Source organism: Apodemus sylvaticus, chromosome 11 (genome assembly GCF_947179515.1).
Source record: "Apodemus sylvaticus chromosome 11, mApoSyl1.1, whole genome shotgun sequence".
NCBI classification, from domain to species: Eukaryota; Metazoa; Chordata; class Mammalia; order Rodentia; family Muridae; genus Apodemus; species Apodemus sylvaticus.
Window position 1 is genome coordinate 36,664,893 of NC_067482.1, and position 20,804 is coordinate 36,685,696.

The 20,804-nt window shown below is 44.9% G+C and overlaps 1 protein-coding gene across 2 annotated transcripts; it reads left to right on the forward strand.

The window, feature by feature from the left end:
• The first annotated feature begins 5,103 nt into the window (after nucleotides 1–5,103).
• Sgcb (sarcoglycan beta) lies at nucleotides 5,104–19,710 on the forward strand. Of its 2 annotated transcripts, none has more exons than XM_052198957.1 (6): nucleotides 5,104–5,169; nucleotides 8,226–8,435; nucleotides 11,420–11,605; nucleotides 12,315–12,506; nucleotides 12,786–12,917; nucleotides 16,887–19,710. In XM_052198957.1, exons 1-6 carry the CDS (start codon nucleotides 5,131–5,133, stop codon nucleotides 17,088–17,090), a joined length of 963 nt encoding a protein of 320 aa, XP_052054917.1. In that variant the 5' UTR covers nucleotides 5,104–5,130; the 3' UTR covers nucleotides 17,091–19,710. The 2 variants fall into 2 exon arrangements, with proteins under 2 accessions (XP_052054917.1, XP_052054918.1); XM_052198958.1 differs by lacking the exon at nucleotides 16,887–19,710 and adding an exon at nucleotides 13,335–13,725.
• Nucleotides 19,711–20,804: the final 1,094 nt, after the last annotated feature.

A 20,804-nucleotide genomic window follows, 5' to 3' on the forward strand; every position in this document is an offset into this window, starting at 1 on the left:
CGCGCGCTTTTTCGCGCTGCGCTTCCGACTCGGGAGATCTAGTAGTAGAGGGGACGAGGGGGTGGGTGGCCTAGGCTGGACGACTGGGTGATGTAGCTTAAAGATGGTTATCTTCCACTCAGGCTCAGAACGCCGCTGGAGTGTCCATCCTCGCCCTCGGGTCGGACCGGGCAGGTCCCCCCTGCCCGGCGCGCTGCTCTGGCTCCCCAGCAGCCGCCTGCCAGCCAGGCCATAAATACCCCGGCGATTATTAAACAAACCTTGACGTGGCGGCCGGCTGCCAGCGACCGGCGGCTAGCGTCGGAGCAACGCCCCGCCCCCCACTCCCTGCGCCCAGCCTGGGGACCCACCGTAACCGCGACCTCCTCCCAACCCCCGCGCGGTGGCGCTGCTGGCCCGGGGCGAAGGCACCGAAGTCATCGGAATTCCGGCTTCTGCCACCCGCTGGGGGACATCCAGACCCTGGGGTGGCGGTCGGGGGGGGGGGGCGGGGGCTGCTGTGGGACCCTGTGTTGGGCTTAGACCAGTTGGGAGAAGAAGGCTGGAAAACCGCAGGACACTTAACCTGGGGCTGCACCCGGCTCTGGATGACAGTGCGTGCCTAGGAAAGCAAGTTAACTTCGTGAAAGTTTTGAGTAGACTTCCTTGGCCCATTCCTCCACCCACCATGCCTTTAATTTTCCACTTGTCTTTGTGAAAATGGTACTCCAATGTCCGTTTTTACTACTTTTATTTTGGGCTTTGTGTCCTCCTCAGTGGGTCTGTCAGTTGGTTTGTACTGTATAGAAAGACACACAGCTACACAGCGGGATCCTCACCCTGACTTCCTCAGCATGGACAGGTGAAAGCTTGTGTTGTGTGGGACGTGGGGGGTGGGCGGGTGCCAAGACACTCTGGCCTTACTGTTCTGTGTCAGGGATCTGTATTGCTGGTCAAAGGAAACCGAGTTTCTGTTCCACTTGCACGAAATTGCTTTTAAAACGGAATTTCCGCAATGCTAAGATTTTCTAGTCATTGAAGTGTTTATCATGCAAGCTCAAGGACCCGAGTTTGGATCCTCTGGTCCAAAACAGGGCACGGTTTTTTGTTTATTGTTTTTTGGTTTGGTTTGGTTTGGTTTGGTTTTGGGGGGGTGGGTTTTTTTGGGGGTTTTGTTTTGTTTAAAAAAAAAAAAAAGAAGCTGGGCACTGAGACAGGAGACTTCCTGGGATGGCTGGCCAATTAGTCTAGATAATTCCTGAGCTCCCGGTTCAGGTAGAGATCCTGTATCAAAATAAATAAATAAATAAATAAATAAATAAATAAATAAATAAGGTGAAGAGATTGAAACAATATCTGGCCTCCACACATAAACACAGAGAGAGGGGGCAGGGGAGAGGTAGGAGAGGAAGAGGGAAAGGGAGGTTATGCTTTCTTCCACTTAAACAGAAAAACAACAAATACTCACCAGAGAAGAATCAGCCAGCTCAGATGGCAGCAGAAGGTAGGTTCCTCCACTAGGAAGCATTGATGCCAAGGTTCCTGGGCAAGCTAGAATTATTTTCCTGTGCAATTGCTCCATGCCCAGTTTGCCTAAAGTACACAGAAAAAAATGCAGAATAGTCTTTCACAATTTTATCACCTTAGTAACTAAATAAACATTTATAACTCATTTAAATACAGAATAGAAGAGAAAAACAAGGTAAATATTTTGTATTGACCCAAATATACCCCCAATCCCAACCAAGGTTTCTGCTAAAATTACTCAAACACAGAAGGGATCTCTGTCTTCAACTGTCTTCAGCACTGCTGGCTCAATACAGTCGTAACTACTCGCTGTGATAAAGGCCATTGAAGGGGGACTAAGCGTGCACCAAGACACTGCGGAGGAGTGATGTATGATCAGTGTCTACAGATACCCTTCAGCATCTCAGAAAAAAGGCATGCTACAGCATAAAGGCAGTAACTAGAATGGGTGATATGGAAATAGATCCTTTTCACACATTTAATAGCGTTTAGTGGGGTTCCATGATGACCTACCATCTGCCTCAAGTATAAAGTGAAGTCAGAATGGCTTTCAGCTCCTTGGGATCTCACAATCAGTAAGAGACCTAAGAACCGTGATTCAGGGTACAATGCACTAATAGGACTATAGATAATGATTCTTCCTTCCCTGTCTTCTTGGAAGAAGATGACATTCAGAGACAACTCCGTAAGAATGGAAGAGTCTACTAGGAAGAGACAAGAAAGCAGATGCAGAGAAATAAAGCCACAAGGGTAAGAAGCAGTAATGTCCACTGTAACTACAGAGTCTGCAGCATGCCAAGAATTGTCCTGGGTCTGGTACAATGAGTCTTGCATACCAAGAGATTAATGTTTATTTCATAGGCAGTGGAAAGGCAGCCAGGGATAGAATCAGAATAATATGTAATTGGATGTCTTACATGTCATATGGAAGGTTCTAGAAGAGGTGGGACTGGCCTTGGCAAGAGTTCTTAGGAGGCATTGAGTGATGGGAATGCGGTCTTTCTCTGGGGTATTGTATATCGAGTGTGAAAGTAAATCTATGTCAGAGATACTTAAGACAGTTTATATTCACTGAAAAGGACCAGTATTGAGTCATCAAAGCTATTTGGTATTTAGTGTGTATTTGTTTCCCCCCTATGATCAGGACTTGAAGTAATATGTAACAATATACTGCACTCAGTTTGTAAGGAACACATAAGTCTACTGAGGAGAAAATTATGTTAAAAGAATAATAATACAAGATAAAATACTGAATATCAAGTAGGTGTTATAGTAAACTGGTGTAATTCCAGTTAAAATAAGACCGCTATGAGAATCAAAGACATTGCAAGTATACAGCATCCTCCAAATATTTCAGAAAGGAAAGAAAATTTTTCAAAACATCATTAGACATGACTAACTCTGCCCTTGTGGTTAATTCAATGAATTGGTGCTCATGGTTTTTTTTGGGGGGGGTTGTTTGTTTGTTTGTTTGTTTGTTCTTATTTCACTCCAGATTTTATACCTCTCCCGGTCCACCCTCTGACTGCTCCACATCGAATACCTCCTCCCCATCCCATTCCCCCATGCGATCTGTCCTCTAAACTCCCTGAGGCCTCCAGTCTCTTGAGGGTTAGGTGCATCTCTGACTGAATCCAGACCCAGCAGTCCTCTGCTGTATATATGTTGGGGGCCTCATATCAAGCTGGTTTATGCTGCCTGGTTGGTGGTCCAGTGTTTGAGAGATCTCGGGGGTCAAAGTTAATTGAGACTGCTGGTCCTCCTACAGGGTCACCCTCCTCCACAGCTTCTTCCAGCCTTTCCCTAATTCAGCCACAGGGGTCAGCAGCTTCTGTCCATCAGGTGGATGCAAATATGTGCATCTGACTCTTTCAGCTGCTTGTTGGGTCTTTCAGAGGGCAGTTGTGATGGGTCGGAGGGGTGGCTCAGCGGTTAAGAGCATTGACTGTTCTTGCAGAGGTCCTGAGTTTGGTTCCCTGCACATGTTTGGTGGCTCATAACTGTAACTCCAATCCTAGGGGATCTAACACCCTCGTCTGACCTCCACCAGCATCAAGCATGCAGGTGGTGCACATACATATCTTCAGGGAGAACATTTCATACACATACAATATCAAATCTTTAAAACAACAGCAGCCAAAAGACACAGTGGCAATGAGAAAAACTGGGGGTCCTGCCAGTAATGCATCAGCAAACAAGGAATCCAAGGAGAGTAGACTCATCTTCAAACAGCCAAGGGGCATCTGACTTCAGAAAAACCCATTATTAAGGTACCTATGTGGAGACTAGTTAAGAAAAGCAAGGTGGGGCTTCTTTTCTTCTTAGAATCTGGAGTGCCAGGCAGCTCTGGGAGCCATTTAACAAGTTTCGTTATTGTGAGTGATTGAGACATGACGCAAGATTAGAAACAGAATACTGCTGACCAGTGTTTGGGAGGCTCTGAAGGGAATGCGACATTTGATGGGTTCTTGGGAACACAAAGGAATATATCTGTCAGGGAAAAAAAGGGGGTGGGGAGACTTGGACGTAGTGAACAGTGATGCACAGGAGCCCAGGATCAGTCAAAAGCCACATTGTCAAAGTTGATAAATAGGACCAGAGCCAAGCTATTAGACACCGCCAATGCTCAAACCTGTGGGTTGTGATTTATAGTCTTCCTGACTAAAATTCATGTTTGTCCCAATGATGGATCCAGGCATTTTCAGCAGTTGGGGAAGAAGACAGGAGCAGGCAAATGACCACATAGACAGCTTATATCCAAAATCAGACACGGGGGTTAGGGAGGAGGTTGAGAGACATTTGTGTCAGAGTATTTAATTTCACAGCCACCCTCAGAAGTATGCAAAGCAGGGAAGTTAAACTACAAAAGCAAAATGATCCAGCACCTGGAGAAAAAGCTGAGTCAGACATCTCCCCTGGGTGGCCTAGGGTACTTTCTGGAAACTATTCATGATCTGAGGAACAGTACTTGAACTTTGGATGCTACTCGTTCTATTGTTCTCAGATTATTATAACAGAACAACCACTGTGCACCGGTTCCCTACAGTTCTTGAGTGTCTTCCTGGTGCTATGTGTCAAGTTACATTCCTAAGGCCCTAATATAGTCAGCACATCTCCAATATTATATGGACAGACAATCTGCCTCTAATGCCTCAAAGAAAGTGCCAGACTTGACTTCATAGTCCTCTGGGGGTTGGCGGGAGGGGACTAGTTTGATTTAAGCTACCTCAAGTTTCCACTTGATCTGCACCCAAGCCTCACCCACCAGTACACTCAATAACATCTCTCCTTTGCAATTTGTCACAGCTCAGGATACAGCTTTGCGTACAGTTTGCCAAAATGGGGAGTTGATAAAAGATAAAGGCATGTTTTGAATTTTGAGGGCGTCCTTTCCGAAGAACCTGAGGATGCCCCAGAGCACGTGAGATTCCTGCCACGCCCATTCAACCCGCCGGCGACTCACGGTCGGTCGCGAGTGACCGGCCTCCAAGGATCTGAACCTACACAGACTTGCCAACTCTGGATTTCTTTCAGGGGCGTGGCGAGGGCGTGGTAGGGCGTGGCCATCGAGGGTGTGAGCCCCACCCCTGGCTAGAGCGCAAGCGCGGGCTGCGGCGGGCCAAGATGGCGGCAGCGGCGGCGGCAGCGGCGGCGACCGAGCAGGTCTGTGAGCCTGCTGCGGCCGAGGGCGTGGGAAGCCGGGTGGCGGGTCGACCCCACAGAGGGCGGGGACGAGGGCTCGAGGGCTGGGCTGGGGCGGCGGAGCAAGGCGGCAGGGCGGGGCAGCAGGGCGGGAGCTGTCCGCAACCGAGATGCTGGCGAAGGCCGGGCTGGACCCTGGGCAGCAGCTCCCATCGGAGAGGGGAGCTGTCCCTCCGCGGGAGTGACACCGGTCATGGGCTGCGGAGCCTGCGCCTGGACGTGCCTTTCCTAAGCCAGAAACCGTGCGGATAAAAATAACGTCAGCTGGGGCCGGGAGGCTGCCCGATACCAGCCAAGTCGTGGTCAGCTGTTGGCTGGCGTGGATCGTGGCCAGGTCCTGTTCCTGCCATGCCCGCTGTGCAGACGGCCCAGATTGCCCCGCCCACTTTGGTTTCTCGGCGATTCAGACACCAACCTAAAACTGACCCGTGTCTAGTGGGTTTAAGATGACTTTTAAGAAATGTGTTATCAAATGTTTCCTGGTCTCGTAGTAAGCCTAGGAGAGCTTAAAGGCTTCCCCTTCAAATATCAAGTTGTGCTTGAGCATGCACGAATGTGTTTGTGCGTGAAGTGGGTGAATACATGCTTGCGCATGTAGCTGCCAAAGTGGCTTAAATAAAAAGCTATTTTTGTGGTCACTTTACTGTCGTTTCCCTTTTGTAAGTAACCAGTAAAGTGCTTTTCTTTAAAAGTCCCATTCTTCCACATCACTGCGGGGAGAGAGTGAACAAGTGAGGTTGGTAATATTCAATTGGGAAATATTTTCCTACGTGGCTAACATTTTAGCGACAGACCTGTTAAGTCTATGTTTCTGGAGGACTCGTTCTAGGCAGTAGGAAAAATAGACACGGGATCTGCTAAACAACCGACACAGTCCACTGTGACAATAGGCAAGTACAACCAGATTAAAATGAACAGGAGTGAGTGAAGCTGAAACAACGGTGGACTTGTTGGGACTGAAGCTCTCCCTTGGTTTTCCGAGTTTACCCCGTAATTAAATCAGCCTCTGGGTTAGAGGAGCCTTTGTTCCCCGCATGTGTCTTGATGCTCTGAGTTATACAGAAAAGTTACAGAGGTCTGCTCACTGGGCTACCCTAACCAGAGCCGGGCTGACTGAAGTGAGCAGAGGGGGAACACACATTGTGCTTAACATGAAAGATCGCTTTTGTGTTTGGGGTCCCACTCACGATGTAATCTGTTCTGTTTGGGAGCCATTGTAGCCCCTGCTGTGTCCCAGTCACTGGGTCCTGGCAGTTCTGTCTCTTCAAGATTGTCCCCCGGCTCCATCGACAAAGGAAGATGTTGGTATCTTCCTCTCCAGCTGGTCCTCTCCGGTTCTCAGTTAGAGCATGAGTTTGCTTCAACGTAAATGTCTTCTGGAAGGGCTGGCAAGAGGGCTCAGTGATAAAGGTGACAGCCCAAAGTCTGTCAACTTAGTTCCTGAGTTCAATCCTGAGACCCATCATGGTGAAGTGAGGTCCGACTCCCAAACGTTGCCCTTTGACCTCCACATGCGTATATCATGGTGCAGGTGCCCCTCACATGGTAAATAAAATAAAAGAAAGGAATGCAGAAGAAGAGGAGGAAGAGACTGGGAAGGAGGATGGAGAGGAGAGGGAGGAAGATTAGGAGGAAGAAGGGGAGGAAAATTAGGAGGATTAGGGAGGAAGAGAAGGAGGCCACCAGCAGAGCAGCCTCACAGGCACTGCCCCAGGATCAAGTTCATCATCTCCCGTATGGTGACACTGTTGCCAGTTACCACATCTTTCCTCTTCACTTTTCCCTTTCATGTGTTTCTCTAGCCCACCCAGTTCATCTCCTCATTACCTCAAACCTCCATGGCCACATTACGGGCAGGAGCCTGCTGACCTCTGTAACGTGTTTGCCTAACAGTCAACATGCTGAAACACACATCCCATGTGTGCAGTAACCTCCAGTGGCTCCTGGTTAAATAGAACATACGATTAGAAGAGTCTTTACCCCACCGAGAACTGGCTCAACCCGGCGCTTCCACCTTTCTTCCCCAGTGTTGCCATATCTGACCTGCCCGCTCCCCCTGTTCCCTGACAACTCCGGAGTGCTCCCTGCAGTGTGTGTCACCTGTACTCCTGACTCAGGCACTCTGACATACTCTTGTATTTGTATATCGTGACAGGATTGCTAAATGACACTTACGGTCAAGTTGGGAAGCTCTCAAGTTTTTTATCACAAACTCTACTTATCGTAACTATCTGTTGATATTTGCCATATTAGAAACTAACCTGAGAAATTGTGAAAACGATGGAATGCCTGAGCAAATATTTCTTTTTTTTTTAATTTCTTATTTATTTTCTATAGAGCAAATACTTCATTAACTCTTAGAATGATGATGTTATTGTAAATAGTCACATGGCCTCTGGAGACACCAGCGCTCATTCAAAAGAGGGAGTTAAAAAAACAAACAAACAAATCTTAATGTTGTTTTTAAAAACATGTCTGACATTTCAAACCCTAAAGAAAATTCAGTTGACATCCCTCCTAAACATATATCCTCACACAACTGCCCCTGAACACTTCAAAAACTACTGATATAGACTAATATAGGCTTTAATCCATTGGGTTATAAGTAGCGGTCTATGTCAATCATTCCAAAAACCTTTTCATGTAAGTAAAAAAAAATATGAGTAAAAATCTAACAAATCATTAGTAAAGTAATATCAACTGCAATGTGTGTGTGCACTCATTAGTAAAGATAATATTATGAACTGCAATGTGTGTGCATGTGTGTGTGTGTGTGTGGGTGTGTGCACCAGCTCTGCCCAGAAGTGAGCTATACCGGTGTTGACATCAGGATGACAGGAAGCAGAGAGAAAGGGTGCTATATGACAGTAATGACAGTGACCCTGAAACCTGCAATGCAGTGTGACTTGCAACTTATTTATGGGGCATAACCAATTCAGCTTGCTTGAGTTGTGAATTTGAATTTAATAAACTCGTCAATAGGAGAATATAGCTGCTGCCCTCTGTTTTGTTTTTAGCAAGGGTCCAATGGGCCAGTGAAGAAGTCCATGCGGGAGAAGGCTGTGGAGCGAAGGAACGTTAACAAGGAGCACAACAGCAACTTCAAAGCGGGGTACATCCCCATCGATGAGGACCGTCTCCATAAAACTGGGCTGAGGGGCAGAAAGGGCAACCTAGCCATCTGCGTGATTGTCCTCCTGTTCATCCTGGCTGTCATCAATCTACTTGTGAGTATGTGGGACGTTGTACTCTCTCTGGAGTTACCTTGGAAGAAATTTTCATCTTTTTACCATGAGTTCATAGATTCTGCTTGCATGCTCTGTTTGGGGACCAGCTCATCTCTTCTGTTAATGCACTGCGTTTGGGGACAGTCCGTCTGATCTTCTGCTTCTCTAGATGTGTTTTATCTCCTTTGGACTTTAGTTGGTCTTGAACATAAAAATCCTAATAGGCCTCTCTCTCCAGTCCCACAAAAATAAGTAAACAAAACTGAAGATAACTAGTAAGATAATATATCCATATTTTAATCTCATCTAGAAAAACATTGATGGATTTTTCCATTTAAAGGAGTTGTCTTTTAAGAAAGGCTGTGTAAAGTTGGTAGAAGAGAACTTCACTGTGACTTTATTGTCCCTTTTCTCTCCTAAAAAATACAACGGCATTCAATGTTTGTAAAACATGAGCGTTCTGGTGCCTCTGACAGTCCAGTCCGTGTCTTATAGCCTCAGGCTCCAGCGTCAAGCGGAGGGCTCTGCCAGGCCCATTCTTACTGAGGGTGAGGCCCTAGCCTGTGCTTTCCCCTGGATAGTTAATGTTTTGAAGAAGCAGCTTTTTAATATGGTGTTGTAACTCTGGTGGTTAACCCTGGAACCTCTGGCACCAGCTTCTCCATGAATGATACAGTCTATTAAAAAAGAGCCAGTGATTCTCTCCCTCTCCCTCTCCATCCCTCTCCCTCTCCCTCTCCCTCTCCCTCTCCCTCTCCCTCTCCCTCTCCCTCTCCCTCTCCTCTCCCTCTCCCTCTCCCTCTCCCTCTCCCTCTCCCTCTCCCTCTCCCTCTCCCTCTCCCTCTCCCTCTCCCTCTCCTTTTTCCTCCCCCTCCCTCTCCCTCCCTCTCCCTCCCTCTCCCTCCCTCTCCCTCCCTCTCCCTCCCTCTCCTTCCCTCCCCCTCCTCTCTCTCTCTCTCTCTCTCTCTCTCTCTCTCATGTTCTTGAGAAGGCTTTGGACTCCATGTTCTTCCAAAACATTTGTGCCTAATCCCCTACTGAGGTTAGAGCTGTCACACAGTTTAAAGAAAGTTCCATAAATAGCTTTCCTTGTCATTCTAAATTTATTGTGCCTTATTGGAGACTTCTGGCAAGGATGGCTGAATTAAGGCACTTCAATCCCCTTCTCTAAAGTAACAGTGTCAGGAAACAGAGTTATATTTGAAGGGAATGAAGAGTGGACTGAATCCTAAGGTACATTCTGGGAACCTTCTAATAAAAGAAGATTCAAAAAATGAGAACAAAGAAAGCATTGCAGGAAAGAAATCAAATAAAATGATTTTAAGAAAATTCTCTGAAGCCCAGTGTTGTAGCAACAATACTTTAATTCCAGTTCAGTTCTCAGGAAGAAGAAGCAACATCTCTGTGAGTTCAAAGCCAGCCTGCTCTACAGGGTGAATTAATTCCAGGACAGCCAGGGCTAGAGTGAAATCCGCATCAGCTTAAGAAAGGAGAGAGAGAGAGAGAGAGAGAGAGAGAGAGAGAGAGAGAGAGAGAGAGAGAGAGAGAGAGAGAGAAGGAGGGAGAGAGAAAGAGAAGGGGAGAGAGAGGGAAGGAGAGAGAGGAGAGAGAGAAGGAGAGAGAGGAGAGAGAGAAGGAGAGAGAGAAGGAGAGAGAGGAGAGAGAGAAGGAGAGAGAGAGGAAGGGAGGGAGGAAGAAAGGAAGGAAGGAAGGAAGGAAGAAAGGAAGGAAGGAAGGAAGGAAGGAAGGAAGGAAGGAAGGAAGGAAGGAAAGAAAGAAGAAACAAGAGACAGGAAGAAAGAAAAGAGAAATGGAAAGAAAAGAAAAAAGAGAAGAAGAGAAGAGAAAAGAACAGAAAAGAAAAAAAAAGAAGAGAGACTTTTCTGTAGAAAAATTGAAACCAGTCTGGGCTTGGTGTGATATATTTTAAAAGAGAAGGCAACAGAAGGAGGGAGAGACAAACAGACAGACCACACTATCACTATAAAATTTAAGAAAGCTGTAAGTAAAGAAAATATTTAAAACGTTTCTAGAGAGGTGATAACGCGTTCTGTGGGAAGAATATAAGTGCAGAATGCCCCTGGACCTGCCGCGAGCATTGGACAGAGCAGGGCGATAAGGCTGCGGCCTTCAGAAGTCAGAGGTCAGAAGCACGTCTAGCCAGATTGTCTCACAGACATGAGGGACTGTAAGACTGTCTTACCACACACATGTACCAAACATTTTTCCTTTTAAGTAAGCCTCTTTGCTACCAAAAGAAAGTCCTAAAGCTAGAACTTCAGAGATGCCGATACAGGAAACTGGGCATCTCATGTGTGAGAAAGAATGAGAGAAGGAAAGTTCACAGTTCCATCCTGTGGGTGGCTCAGAGACTGGCCAGTCCCCAGGGGAGCAAAACACCAGGTTCAGGAAAATCAACTAGAACCAAAAAACAGAACTGACATTGTCTGAGCAGCTCGAAAATTTATCTTACTGGGAGATTTGCAGAAATATACAAGTGTTTGAGATTTAGCTCAATTTTTCAAATAAAAGACAATATTGAACTATGAAAACATAAATATTAAAAGAAGAATTAGAGTATAGTGTCTGGTATGGTAATGAACAGTAGTTACTGGGTCATAATCAGTAAATGCTGATACATATTTGACTGAATCTGTTTGGAGTTAGAAGACACACAAATTAACAGTGAGCCCAAATTCTCTTCTGCTGAAATAGGAGATAAATCAGAGAAAACCTTATTTGGTAAAGGAAGAAACACAATATATGTTATTTAGAAATAGAGAGATGGAGTCTAGATGAGATAGCGTAAGTTGCTGACCGTGGTTGGTTGTCCTTGGGGAAGCAATGAGGGGAGAACAGGAAACAGTAACATTGCCGTTTATGACGGACCTTCCAGCACGCCTGGCTCTTAGCTGTGCTTAGCGTCTTGATAAAAATGTCCTCTAAGGAGACCTCCAGGTAGTGTAGACACGCCTGTCTTTCAGATCACGCTTGTCATCTGGGCCGTGATCCGCATTGGGCCAAATGGCTGTGACAGCATGGAGTTTCATGAGAGCGGCCTGCTGCGGTTCAAGCAAGTATCCGACATGGGCGTCATCCAGCCGCTTTACAAGAGCACGGTGGGGGGAAGGCGGAACGAAAACCTGGTCATCACTGGCAACAACCAGCCAGTAAGTCGCCACACTAAGGGCAGGGTGTGGAGGTAGAGGGGTGTGGACAACAGTTCTCAAGAGAACCCACAGATTAAAGCTGGAATCTTCCGGTATCTTTTTTTAAATATGCATTATGTACACTAACGTATCCATTTTTATAAATACTCAACAGTCAGTAAGAGTCTGTTGTTGGCTTTATAATCTTGCTAGAGTTAGGTACTTAATATTCCAGGCTTTTTTTTTTCCAGTAGAACCACTGACTGATGTAAGAGTGTGTAGATCACTATTTTCTCTTCCACCTGACAAAGCCATTGTAAAAGGCCCCGTCCAGATCAGAAAGCCCAGATTCTGGGAATCAGGAAGAGAAATGCTACTTGGTGACAGACAAGGCCCCGTGCTGCTAGAGCCCAGCGTTTAGCCAAATGAAACCTCCAGCATGTGTTTACCTTCACCGTGGCCGTCGTAGGGCCCAGCCATGTTCCCCATGACCCGTGCTGTTGTACAGTGGGTCATGTGTAAGCACAGGAGTGTATACGCCTGCCTTTTAAAGATGTATATCATGCGGGGTCTTATGAGCAGGGGCAGTCAAAAGAATTTGAAGTGTGACTGTTACTACCATTTTAGATTCTGCCCTTACTGGTCTGTAGTACTCTTAAAAACAAGTCTTCATTAATTTTGTTTGTAGCATTCTTTGAAAACATACTCATAATAAAACATTTTTCTCAAGATTGTTTTTCAGCAAGGGACAACCAAGCTGAGTGTTGAAAAGAACAAAACCTCCATCACCAGCGACATTGGAATGCAATTTTTTGACCCAAGGACACAAAATATCCTATTCAGCACGGACTATGAGACTCACGAGTTTCATCTGCCAAGCGGAGTGAAAAGTTTGAACGTTCAGAAAGCATCGACGGAAAGGGTTCGGTTCACTCTTTTATGATCCCTAGAGGGGGAATTTGTCAGCAGCTACTCCCTGGGGGGAGGACTTAGGCCACCTGAGAACATGACTTCCAGACCATTGAAGGGCTGCAGAAGCCCTGGCCTTAGCCTGAACGTGCACTAATAAGTCATCTCTTTGTGTTAATCCCCACAATTATAAACCTGCCCTTCATAGCCCAGAGTTGAGACGCTCCCTTCTCTACAATAACGATTCCCTCACTACCCACAAGCTCTCCTTAGTACATGCTTTCATTTCTAGATTACCAGCAATGCTACCAGTGACTTAAACATCAAAGTCGACGGGCGTGCCATTGTGCGTGGCAATGAAGGCGTGTTCATCATGGGCAAAACCATTGAATTTCACATGGGCGGGGATGTGGAGCTAAAGGCCGTGAGTATATTTTTCTGTGTGAATTTAAGATGATTTATTTTGGAATAGTATATAATTAATTACATGTAGAATAGTATATAAATACTGAAAATGACTTTTGTCATGATGAGAAGTTCAAAATAGATTGTGAAATGAAAGAAAATTATAAAATAATTTAAAAGGTATCATTTCTTTCAGAACATGTGCAGTTTATAAAATCTGGAAGAATAAAGAAAAATAATAATATTTAGCTAAGAGTGGAAGAATAACAGGTGATTTGATTTGTGATTGTGCTTGTTTGCACTTTTATGTTATTTTAAAAGGAGAAAAACCATAGCCCGAACAGACCTTCTGATAGAGAATTCTAGGAGACCAAACCATGTGTCCCTGAAATACCGGCTGCTGTTTCACTGAAGGCTATTCCTGTTCTTTTCCAAGTTTTGTGTCCAAGGCTATAAGAAGAATCCTTGAATGGGGCCACATGCTTTTACCGACACCTGTTAGCTGTGAGGGAGAAAGTCTGTCATCACTGTGACGTTTACTTCAGCTTCACAGACTTCCCCAGAGCTTCCTTCATATGGAGGAGTCGCCGCCACTCCCTTCTCACTAGCTTGGAGTTTCAGGCAGAGTGGAGTTCCCAGCATGCTTCTGGGCACCATGCTCCGGTTGCTTACCGAGGCCTGAGGACATTTGTGTTACCAAAGAGCATATGGCGATAGCAGCCGTAAACCCGAGCACTTAGAAGTCGTTCTCCCCTCTCAGAAACAGTTCAGTATTATAATTCTCAGAAATAATAAACTTTAGAAAGGAAAGTAGGTGTTTCTCTTTGACAGTTCCCCATCTCTGGATGATAAAGATGAACATGAGTTAGAACTCCTGCCAAAGCTGTCACAGCCACCTGAGGAGGCGTCACTGTGCTGTGCTAGGGAGCTCTCTGAGGAGAGACAGGCGGCCACACCTGAGGGTTGCAGTTGACACTAAAGGTCAGAGCCCTTTGTGTAGAGAACGTGTGTAGAGAACATGGAGCAACCCATGGCTCCAGCCGCATGTGGGGCAGAGGATGGCCTTGTTGGACATCAGTAGGAGGAGCAGCCCTTGGGCCTGAGGGTGTTCGATGCCCCAGTGTAGAGGAATGCCAGGGCAGGAAGGCAAGAGTGGGTGGTGGGGGAACACTCATAGAGGCAGAGGGAGGGGGAATGGGATAGGGGTTTCCAAAGGGGAAACCCATTGAAATATAAATAAAGAAAATATTCAAGAAAAAAATTCAACATTGGGAAAGATTTAAGTAAAAAGAAAAACAAAAAGAATAAAGTAAGGCAAATATGAAAAAAAGTAGACACAGAAATACACAAAGTGAAGAAATGGAAAAAGACATAAGAAACATGAGAATTTAAATAGGAAAATTAATATTAATTTTAGATAAGTTTAAAGCAAAATTCCTTAAATAGTACAAATAAAGTTGTTTTATATTTAAATATTACAGTTCAATAAGAATATATAACAGGAAACTTTGTTAAATACCAGAACATTGAAATGCACAAAAAAGGTTCTTAGTAATGCAGCAGATAAGAACAATTTGGACTAGTGGCTAATGTGCTGATAGAAAAACATTAGCTTGGGAGTAAATTATAAAATCCATGGTAGCCACTTTATTTTATGATATATAAAATTCACAATCATTTGGCTAAATGTGATATAAAACTAGTGTTTTTTGTTCTTCTCACAATTTTTTTGAATAAACTATTATCCAAGATTAAAAAAAAAAAAACAATTAAAAATATTTTTTTCAAGAAAGTAAAATTAAATGACCACAAGATGGCAGCATAGAAACAAAATCTGAAACAGCCCTTAGCACTGCATTTCCTACATGCAACTTTCAGGATAATACTGAGTGCTTTGTTCTGAAAAGTTGCATGTTCTCTCAGTAAAATCCATGCAGGTATTCCAAAATAAATAAACTCGGAAGTATGAAATGGTTCTATTCCAAATGCTCTAGACGAAAGCCTACTCATAGCAGTGGCCATTCTGCCCCTCTGGCAGTTCCCGCCCCTCCCTAAAGTGATGGCACCCATGCTCACAACCTCTGCGCTGGCCTTTTCTGTTAAGTAGGGTTCTCCAGTCCAGCTGCCTGCCTCCTTTCCCCACTTCCACACACGCAGGCATCTGGACTCATCCTGGCTCCTAACCAGATGTGCATTTCTATCCGCGTTCTGCCCAACAACCATTGGCAACGCTCGGCTGCACCTGCCGGGCACCTGCAGCCCCTGGCTGCTTCCGGCCAATGTGGCGTATGTGGGCAGGCTACTACACTGCCTGGCGGTCGGAGCAGCCTGTGGGCTGCCCCTTGCTGCTCATCCATTAGTCATGAGCTGCTTCTCTACACAGAAACTAGTAGACACTGGCATTTTTTATGACATAGGGTCTCACCTGTACCTTAGGCTGGCTTGCACCCAAATCCTCCTGCCTCTCAAGCGCCGAATCAGAATGCTGGGGTGCAGATTGTGCCACGGCACCTGCTCCAAAGGAACCTTTCAAAGAGACCCCGTCTCTTATCACCCTCTAAGTGGGCTTTCCTCCCAGATAAAACCCTAAGTCTGTCTCCCAGCCTTGCAGGTCTGCCCCCATCATTTCTTTGTCTCACATCCTACTGTGCCCCTTCCCTTAGCCTCTGAGCTTCATGTTCCCTGAACATGAAGACAGACCCTCACTGTGACCCTTCCGGTCAGTGTGCTCCGCTGGAGTGCCTTCCCCAGTGACCCACATGCCCCACTCACTCACGGCTCCACTTCCGTTGGAATGTGACCTTATCAGGAAGACTGTCGCTGGCACCTTGTGTAAAAACTACAGTCCTCAGCCACCCACCCTCCGTCCGCTCTGCTTGTCTTCCCTTGTAGCATTTATCTCACCCCGTGCCCTAGAGCTTCCTGTGTGTTGGTTTACTATCTGCCTCCCTCCACTGAGTGGCATTCTATAAGAACGTGTCTACTGCCCATGTGTTTACCGACATCTCCCCAGTACCTAGGATGGTGTCTGGCAGATGACAGTAATTAGTATTTGTTAAATAGTAGAGAAGAAAGGAGAGGAGGAGGAGGGAGACGAGAAGAAACTTACTGGAGGCTGAGATGGCTCAGTGCTTCCAAACAAGGATGGAGACCCGAGTTCAGAACCGTCACGCACCCAAATAAAAAGCCACGCACGGCAGTGTCATGAGCCTGTGACCCTGGTGCTAAGGCAGGCAGATCAGACAGAGAACCTGACCTCCTAAGTGCTAGATTCAGTGAGAGAGAGAGGCAGACAGACAGACAAACAGACAGAGACAGACAACAAGGAGTATGATAGTGAGCCACTAACAAAGGCACACATGATCAACCTCTAAGCTCCATGTGTGCACACGCTCACATACACACACATGCATACACACTCACATATACACACATACATAACACACACACACACACACACACACACACACACACGGTGTTAAGACCTACCATATGAGAGTGATTCTCTAGCTATGAGTTTAAATAAAAAACCATCAGTTTCCTTGAAGGCCTAGTCTGATAAACTATATAGTTTTAATATTTATTTGAACTTCTACTTACTAAAATTGTTTCCTATAAGAGAAAAATACCCTTTTCTCCCAATCAATATTAACTAATTTTAGTCAGTAACTAAAAATTCTCTGGAGTCAAAAAGTGAAAATTATCCAAGACATTGTCACCATCAGTCACACTGTGAACAGGATGTGATCTTGACTAGTGCTTGCAGACTATGCCACAGGTTTGTTGACACACAGTATGGGTTAAGCGAGGAGTCACCTTTGTATCCTTGCGTGCGTTTTGATTTTACTGTGCCACAGTTGTTTTGATCGTGGCTTTGTTCTCTGACTGCCAGCTCTTCCTCCTTGTAGTTCCTAAGTCCTGTCTAGTCTAATCTCTTTCTCCTGGGCCCACTGGTGGGAGTGGCTAAACTGTGTCACTGTCCCCACAGGAAAACAGCATCATCCTCAACGGCACCGTGATGGTCAGCCCAGCACGCCTGCCCAGTTCCTCCAGCGGAGACCTGTCGGGGAGTGGTGACTGGGTACGCTACAAGCTCTGCATGTGTGCAGATGGCACACTCTTCAAAGTACAAGTAACGGGCCACAACATGGGCTGCCAGGTCTCAGACAACCCTTGTGGAAACACTCATTAGGAGGTGCATCCGCAGCGCTCAGCGTGTCCAAATCTAACTTGACCTTGCCCTTTTTAAGAATGCATGTGAACAGTGTTTCTACAGAGTTTGCCATAACTTTTAAGCATTTTAACTCGGAAGCACCACTGTATCTATTATGTACTCTATATTTAAGGGATTTTTGAGTGCCTACATTCTAATACATTTTAGTAAGTTGCACTGATACTCAAAAGACAGTTCTCTAAAACAATTATGAGAAATTAATAAAATCAAAATTAATCTTTGAAGTGTTTTTAACATTCTACTATCTCTTGTCCTAAAGGACAAAGGGCTGAAGCAGTTAAAACACGCCATCAGCAAGCCCTTGGTCATTCTAATGGAGAGAGATCCACTAGAGATGTTTGGAAGGACAGGACACTGTCTGTGCTCTGTCTTTGGCTTTTAAAGGGGAAGGCACAGATTTTTAATGCATTAACCCAAAGCCACATTTTCACAAACAAGTCATTAAAGAACTTTCCATATATAAGCTTGTAAGAAACTATGTTTCCTTATTTTTGCACTAAAGAAAATACTGTCATGGTATGTTTACTTGAAATAATGATACACTTAAGTATTTACAGTGTGTGGCCCTTAAACACAACCACAGTTCTCATGTGTGTGCAGTAACAGTAGCTGTCATCATCAGGCCTCTTCTTGCCGATCACTGTCCTGGGCACTGTACGCTTGATCTCTCTGATTCCCACTGCACCTCTCAAAGTAAGTGCACAGTGAAGCTGCACTGTTAATTCTAGCCACCAGGGGGCGTGTTCCTTCTCATGTGCTCATTTCTGTTTTGAACATACCACATGGAGAGGTACAGTAAAGGATACAGTAAAGGATAGACTCAGGGTTGGAAGTCACGTACAATCCCAACCCAGGTAAACCTGATTCCAAATGTGTTTCTGCCTTTTTTACTATCTACACTGAATTTTCAACTACTTAAAAATCTCAAAGGATGGGAAAAGCCTAATCCTAATTTACCTAACTGGTGAAAATCAAGCCTGTGTGCTACTCTAGTTAAAATACTAATGCTAGCAACCATGACCAATCACTGTCAGATTTTACACTATCCTGAGCCAGTTCTAAGCTGTTATTCAATAGATCTGCTTGGTCTGCTTGTCGTGTGGGAGTTATAAAGAATGAGTTATAAAGAAGCTGGCATACTTTCCCCTAAGCCCTCGGGAGGCTCAGTGGAAAGGGGGGAAGCTAGGCCTCAGCTATCCCTGCTTTCCAGAGGTGGTTCCTTCAATGCCCCATACCAGCATCACCCTTTAGAAGTATTCTGTGCCTAGAAACTAACATACACCAGAATAAAGGGTGCTAATTCGGGAGATGATGCAGGTCATTTTAGCTAGGTATAAAACCCTTATCTCTGCTCCTCATCTCAGTCTCATTTCAAGTAATTACATCCCTCAAGCCAGTTGATTATTAGCACAGTTTATACTTGATTTAAAAAGAATTTATCGGCCTTACTAAGAAACATGGGATCAGGGATGAAGAATACATAACTTTAAAGTAGATGGTAGGGAGGTATCATGGCCTAACCTAATAGATTGTAAACTCAGGCTAAGGTGAGAGTTGACTTGAGACCTGACACTAAGCGCAGATTTTAGATATAAAGAAAGAACAATGTATACCTCTGGACCTATTCACGTATTGTCTAAGAACTAGGTAATGCTCAGAAAAATCACGCTTGGAATTCTCATTTCCATGCTCAGTGTATTTTTAAATTGTACATTTGTTACATGTTCTATTTAAATTTGTTTTGAGAATTTCTTTAAATAAATATTTTTACTAAATCCACAGAATACTATATTACAAACTATTATTTAAATACTATTCATGGAAAAAAAGTGTATTTTTACATGTCTGTGAGAAACACTTGTGTTTTGGTACATCTCCATTGAGCACTTTGAAGTTGGAGACTATCCTGATGCTTTGTAAAGCTCACGGTTACTAGGTATGGTATTTTAGACCGCCTTGCAGGTAGACCCACTGACACACTGACCCGGAAACCCTGCTGAGACTCGGAGCTTGGTGCACAGTGAAGCTGCACTGTTAACTCTGGCCACCAGGGGGCGTATTCCATCTCCTGTGTTCACTTCTGTTTCGAACTTACCATGGCCAGAGGACTTAACTGCAGCCCTGGGGAAAGTAGATGCAGGAGGAACCCAGGCAGGAAAACAAACACACATTTGAAGGGACAGTAGTCCAGAGGTGAATACCAAAGCAAAGAGATAGGAGAAATAAAAAGAAGACTCCTTCCAGATTGTCCCTTCGGGTCAGGGATACACAACATGAAACAGAGGCTACCTGCCGTGGTGGGCGGCCTTGAAAGTATGCCTTACTGGCAATCTTTTTGCATTGTGATAGAAGCAAAATAAACAGTTTTGATGAGAAAGGTAGAATTTCTACCTGGGTTTGATGAGTGTCTTTTTTAAAGGGGTTAGAATTACTGTGTTAAACTTGATGAAGAGGAGGTCATTATAATCTTTTAACATCAAGAGGGGCAAAGGTTACAAGTTATGCCACACAAAAATATACCTATGTATTTATTTCAGATTGATGACGGCTGTTTACAATAAAACTCTGTGAACTTGGCTATCAGTTTCTTCATGACTTTATTTATTAGCTTCTACATTCGCACAAACACACAGATTCTAAATATGGCCGGAGGCTGGGGCGTCGAGACTGTTTATGCAACCTCTCTGTAGTCAGAGGTAGAAAGCTGCTCATTCTTAGTTTCGATACTCTCATCTTCTGGGCCTCATAAGAAGGCTCCCCGCCCCGCTCCACCCCACCCCACCCCACCCCGCTCCACCCCCACCCCACCTCCACCCCCATTGGCCGAGGAAAGGGTGTGGACTCAGTAAGGGAAGAGCCCAGAGATGAAAGGGTTGGGCTGGCTGCAGAGCTGGGTAAGATGGGCGGAGCCTCAAGGGCACAGATTTAAAATCCTCCCCTGGCTGGATCTGCTGGAGACAGACCAGTTAGAAACTACCTAAGGTAGGCCCCAGGAGCAGAGTCCTGTCCTTCCTGGGTCTCATTACCCGAAGGGCTTTACTCACTCTTTCAAGTTTCTTTTTGTAATTTCTTGGAGAAGAATTCATCATCTTTTCTCTACTTGGGTTTTTCCTGTTACCTTCTCTGTCTCACCCTGACGTACACGCTCCCGAATTATTTCTGCTTCCTCACACTCCAACCTGAATGAGTCTAGAGAGTCACATTCTCCTTAATGATGTGCACTTTCCTCTGGAGTTCTCTGGTTTGTGGGGTGGTGGTGGTATTGCTGTTGGTGGTTGGTTGGGTTGGACTTTTGGGGGTTTTGGGAGGCTTGAGGGTTTTGTTTGGTTTGGGGTTTGTTTGGTTTTTTTGCCTCACACATAGACATTTGTATGTAATGTGTTTCTTTTCTTATTAGACATAAAATTATACCAATCTGCCTGTTTTTAGTGCAAATCTATTCATGTATCAATGACTTTACCTTGAAAAGGGACAGACTATAAAAACCTTTCATGTATATCCCATTTTTAAAATGTATCTTTGAACCCCATCGTTTTCTTCACTGCTGAAAGAATGTACATGCTTATGACCACTGTTTTTTCTGCTACTATTACATTATCTTAGTGTCCAGTTGTATGCACAATGATTGCCGCGTTAGTGTCAAAATGAATCTCTCTCTGACCAAGAAAATGA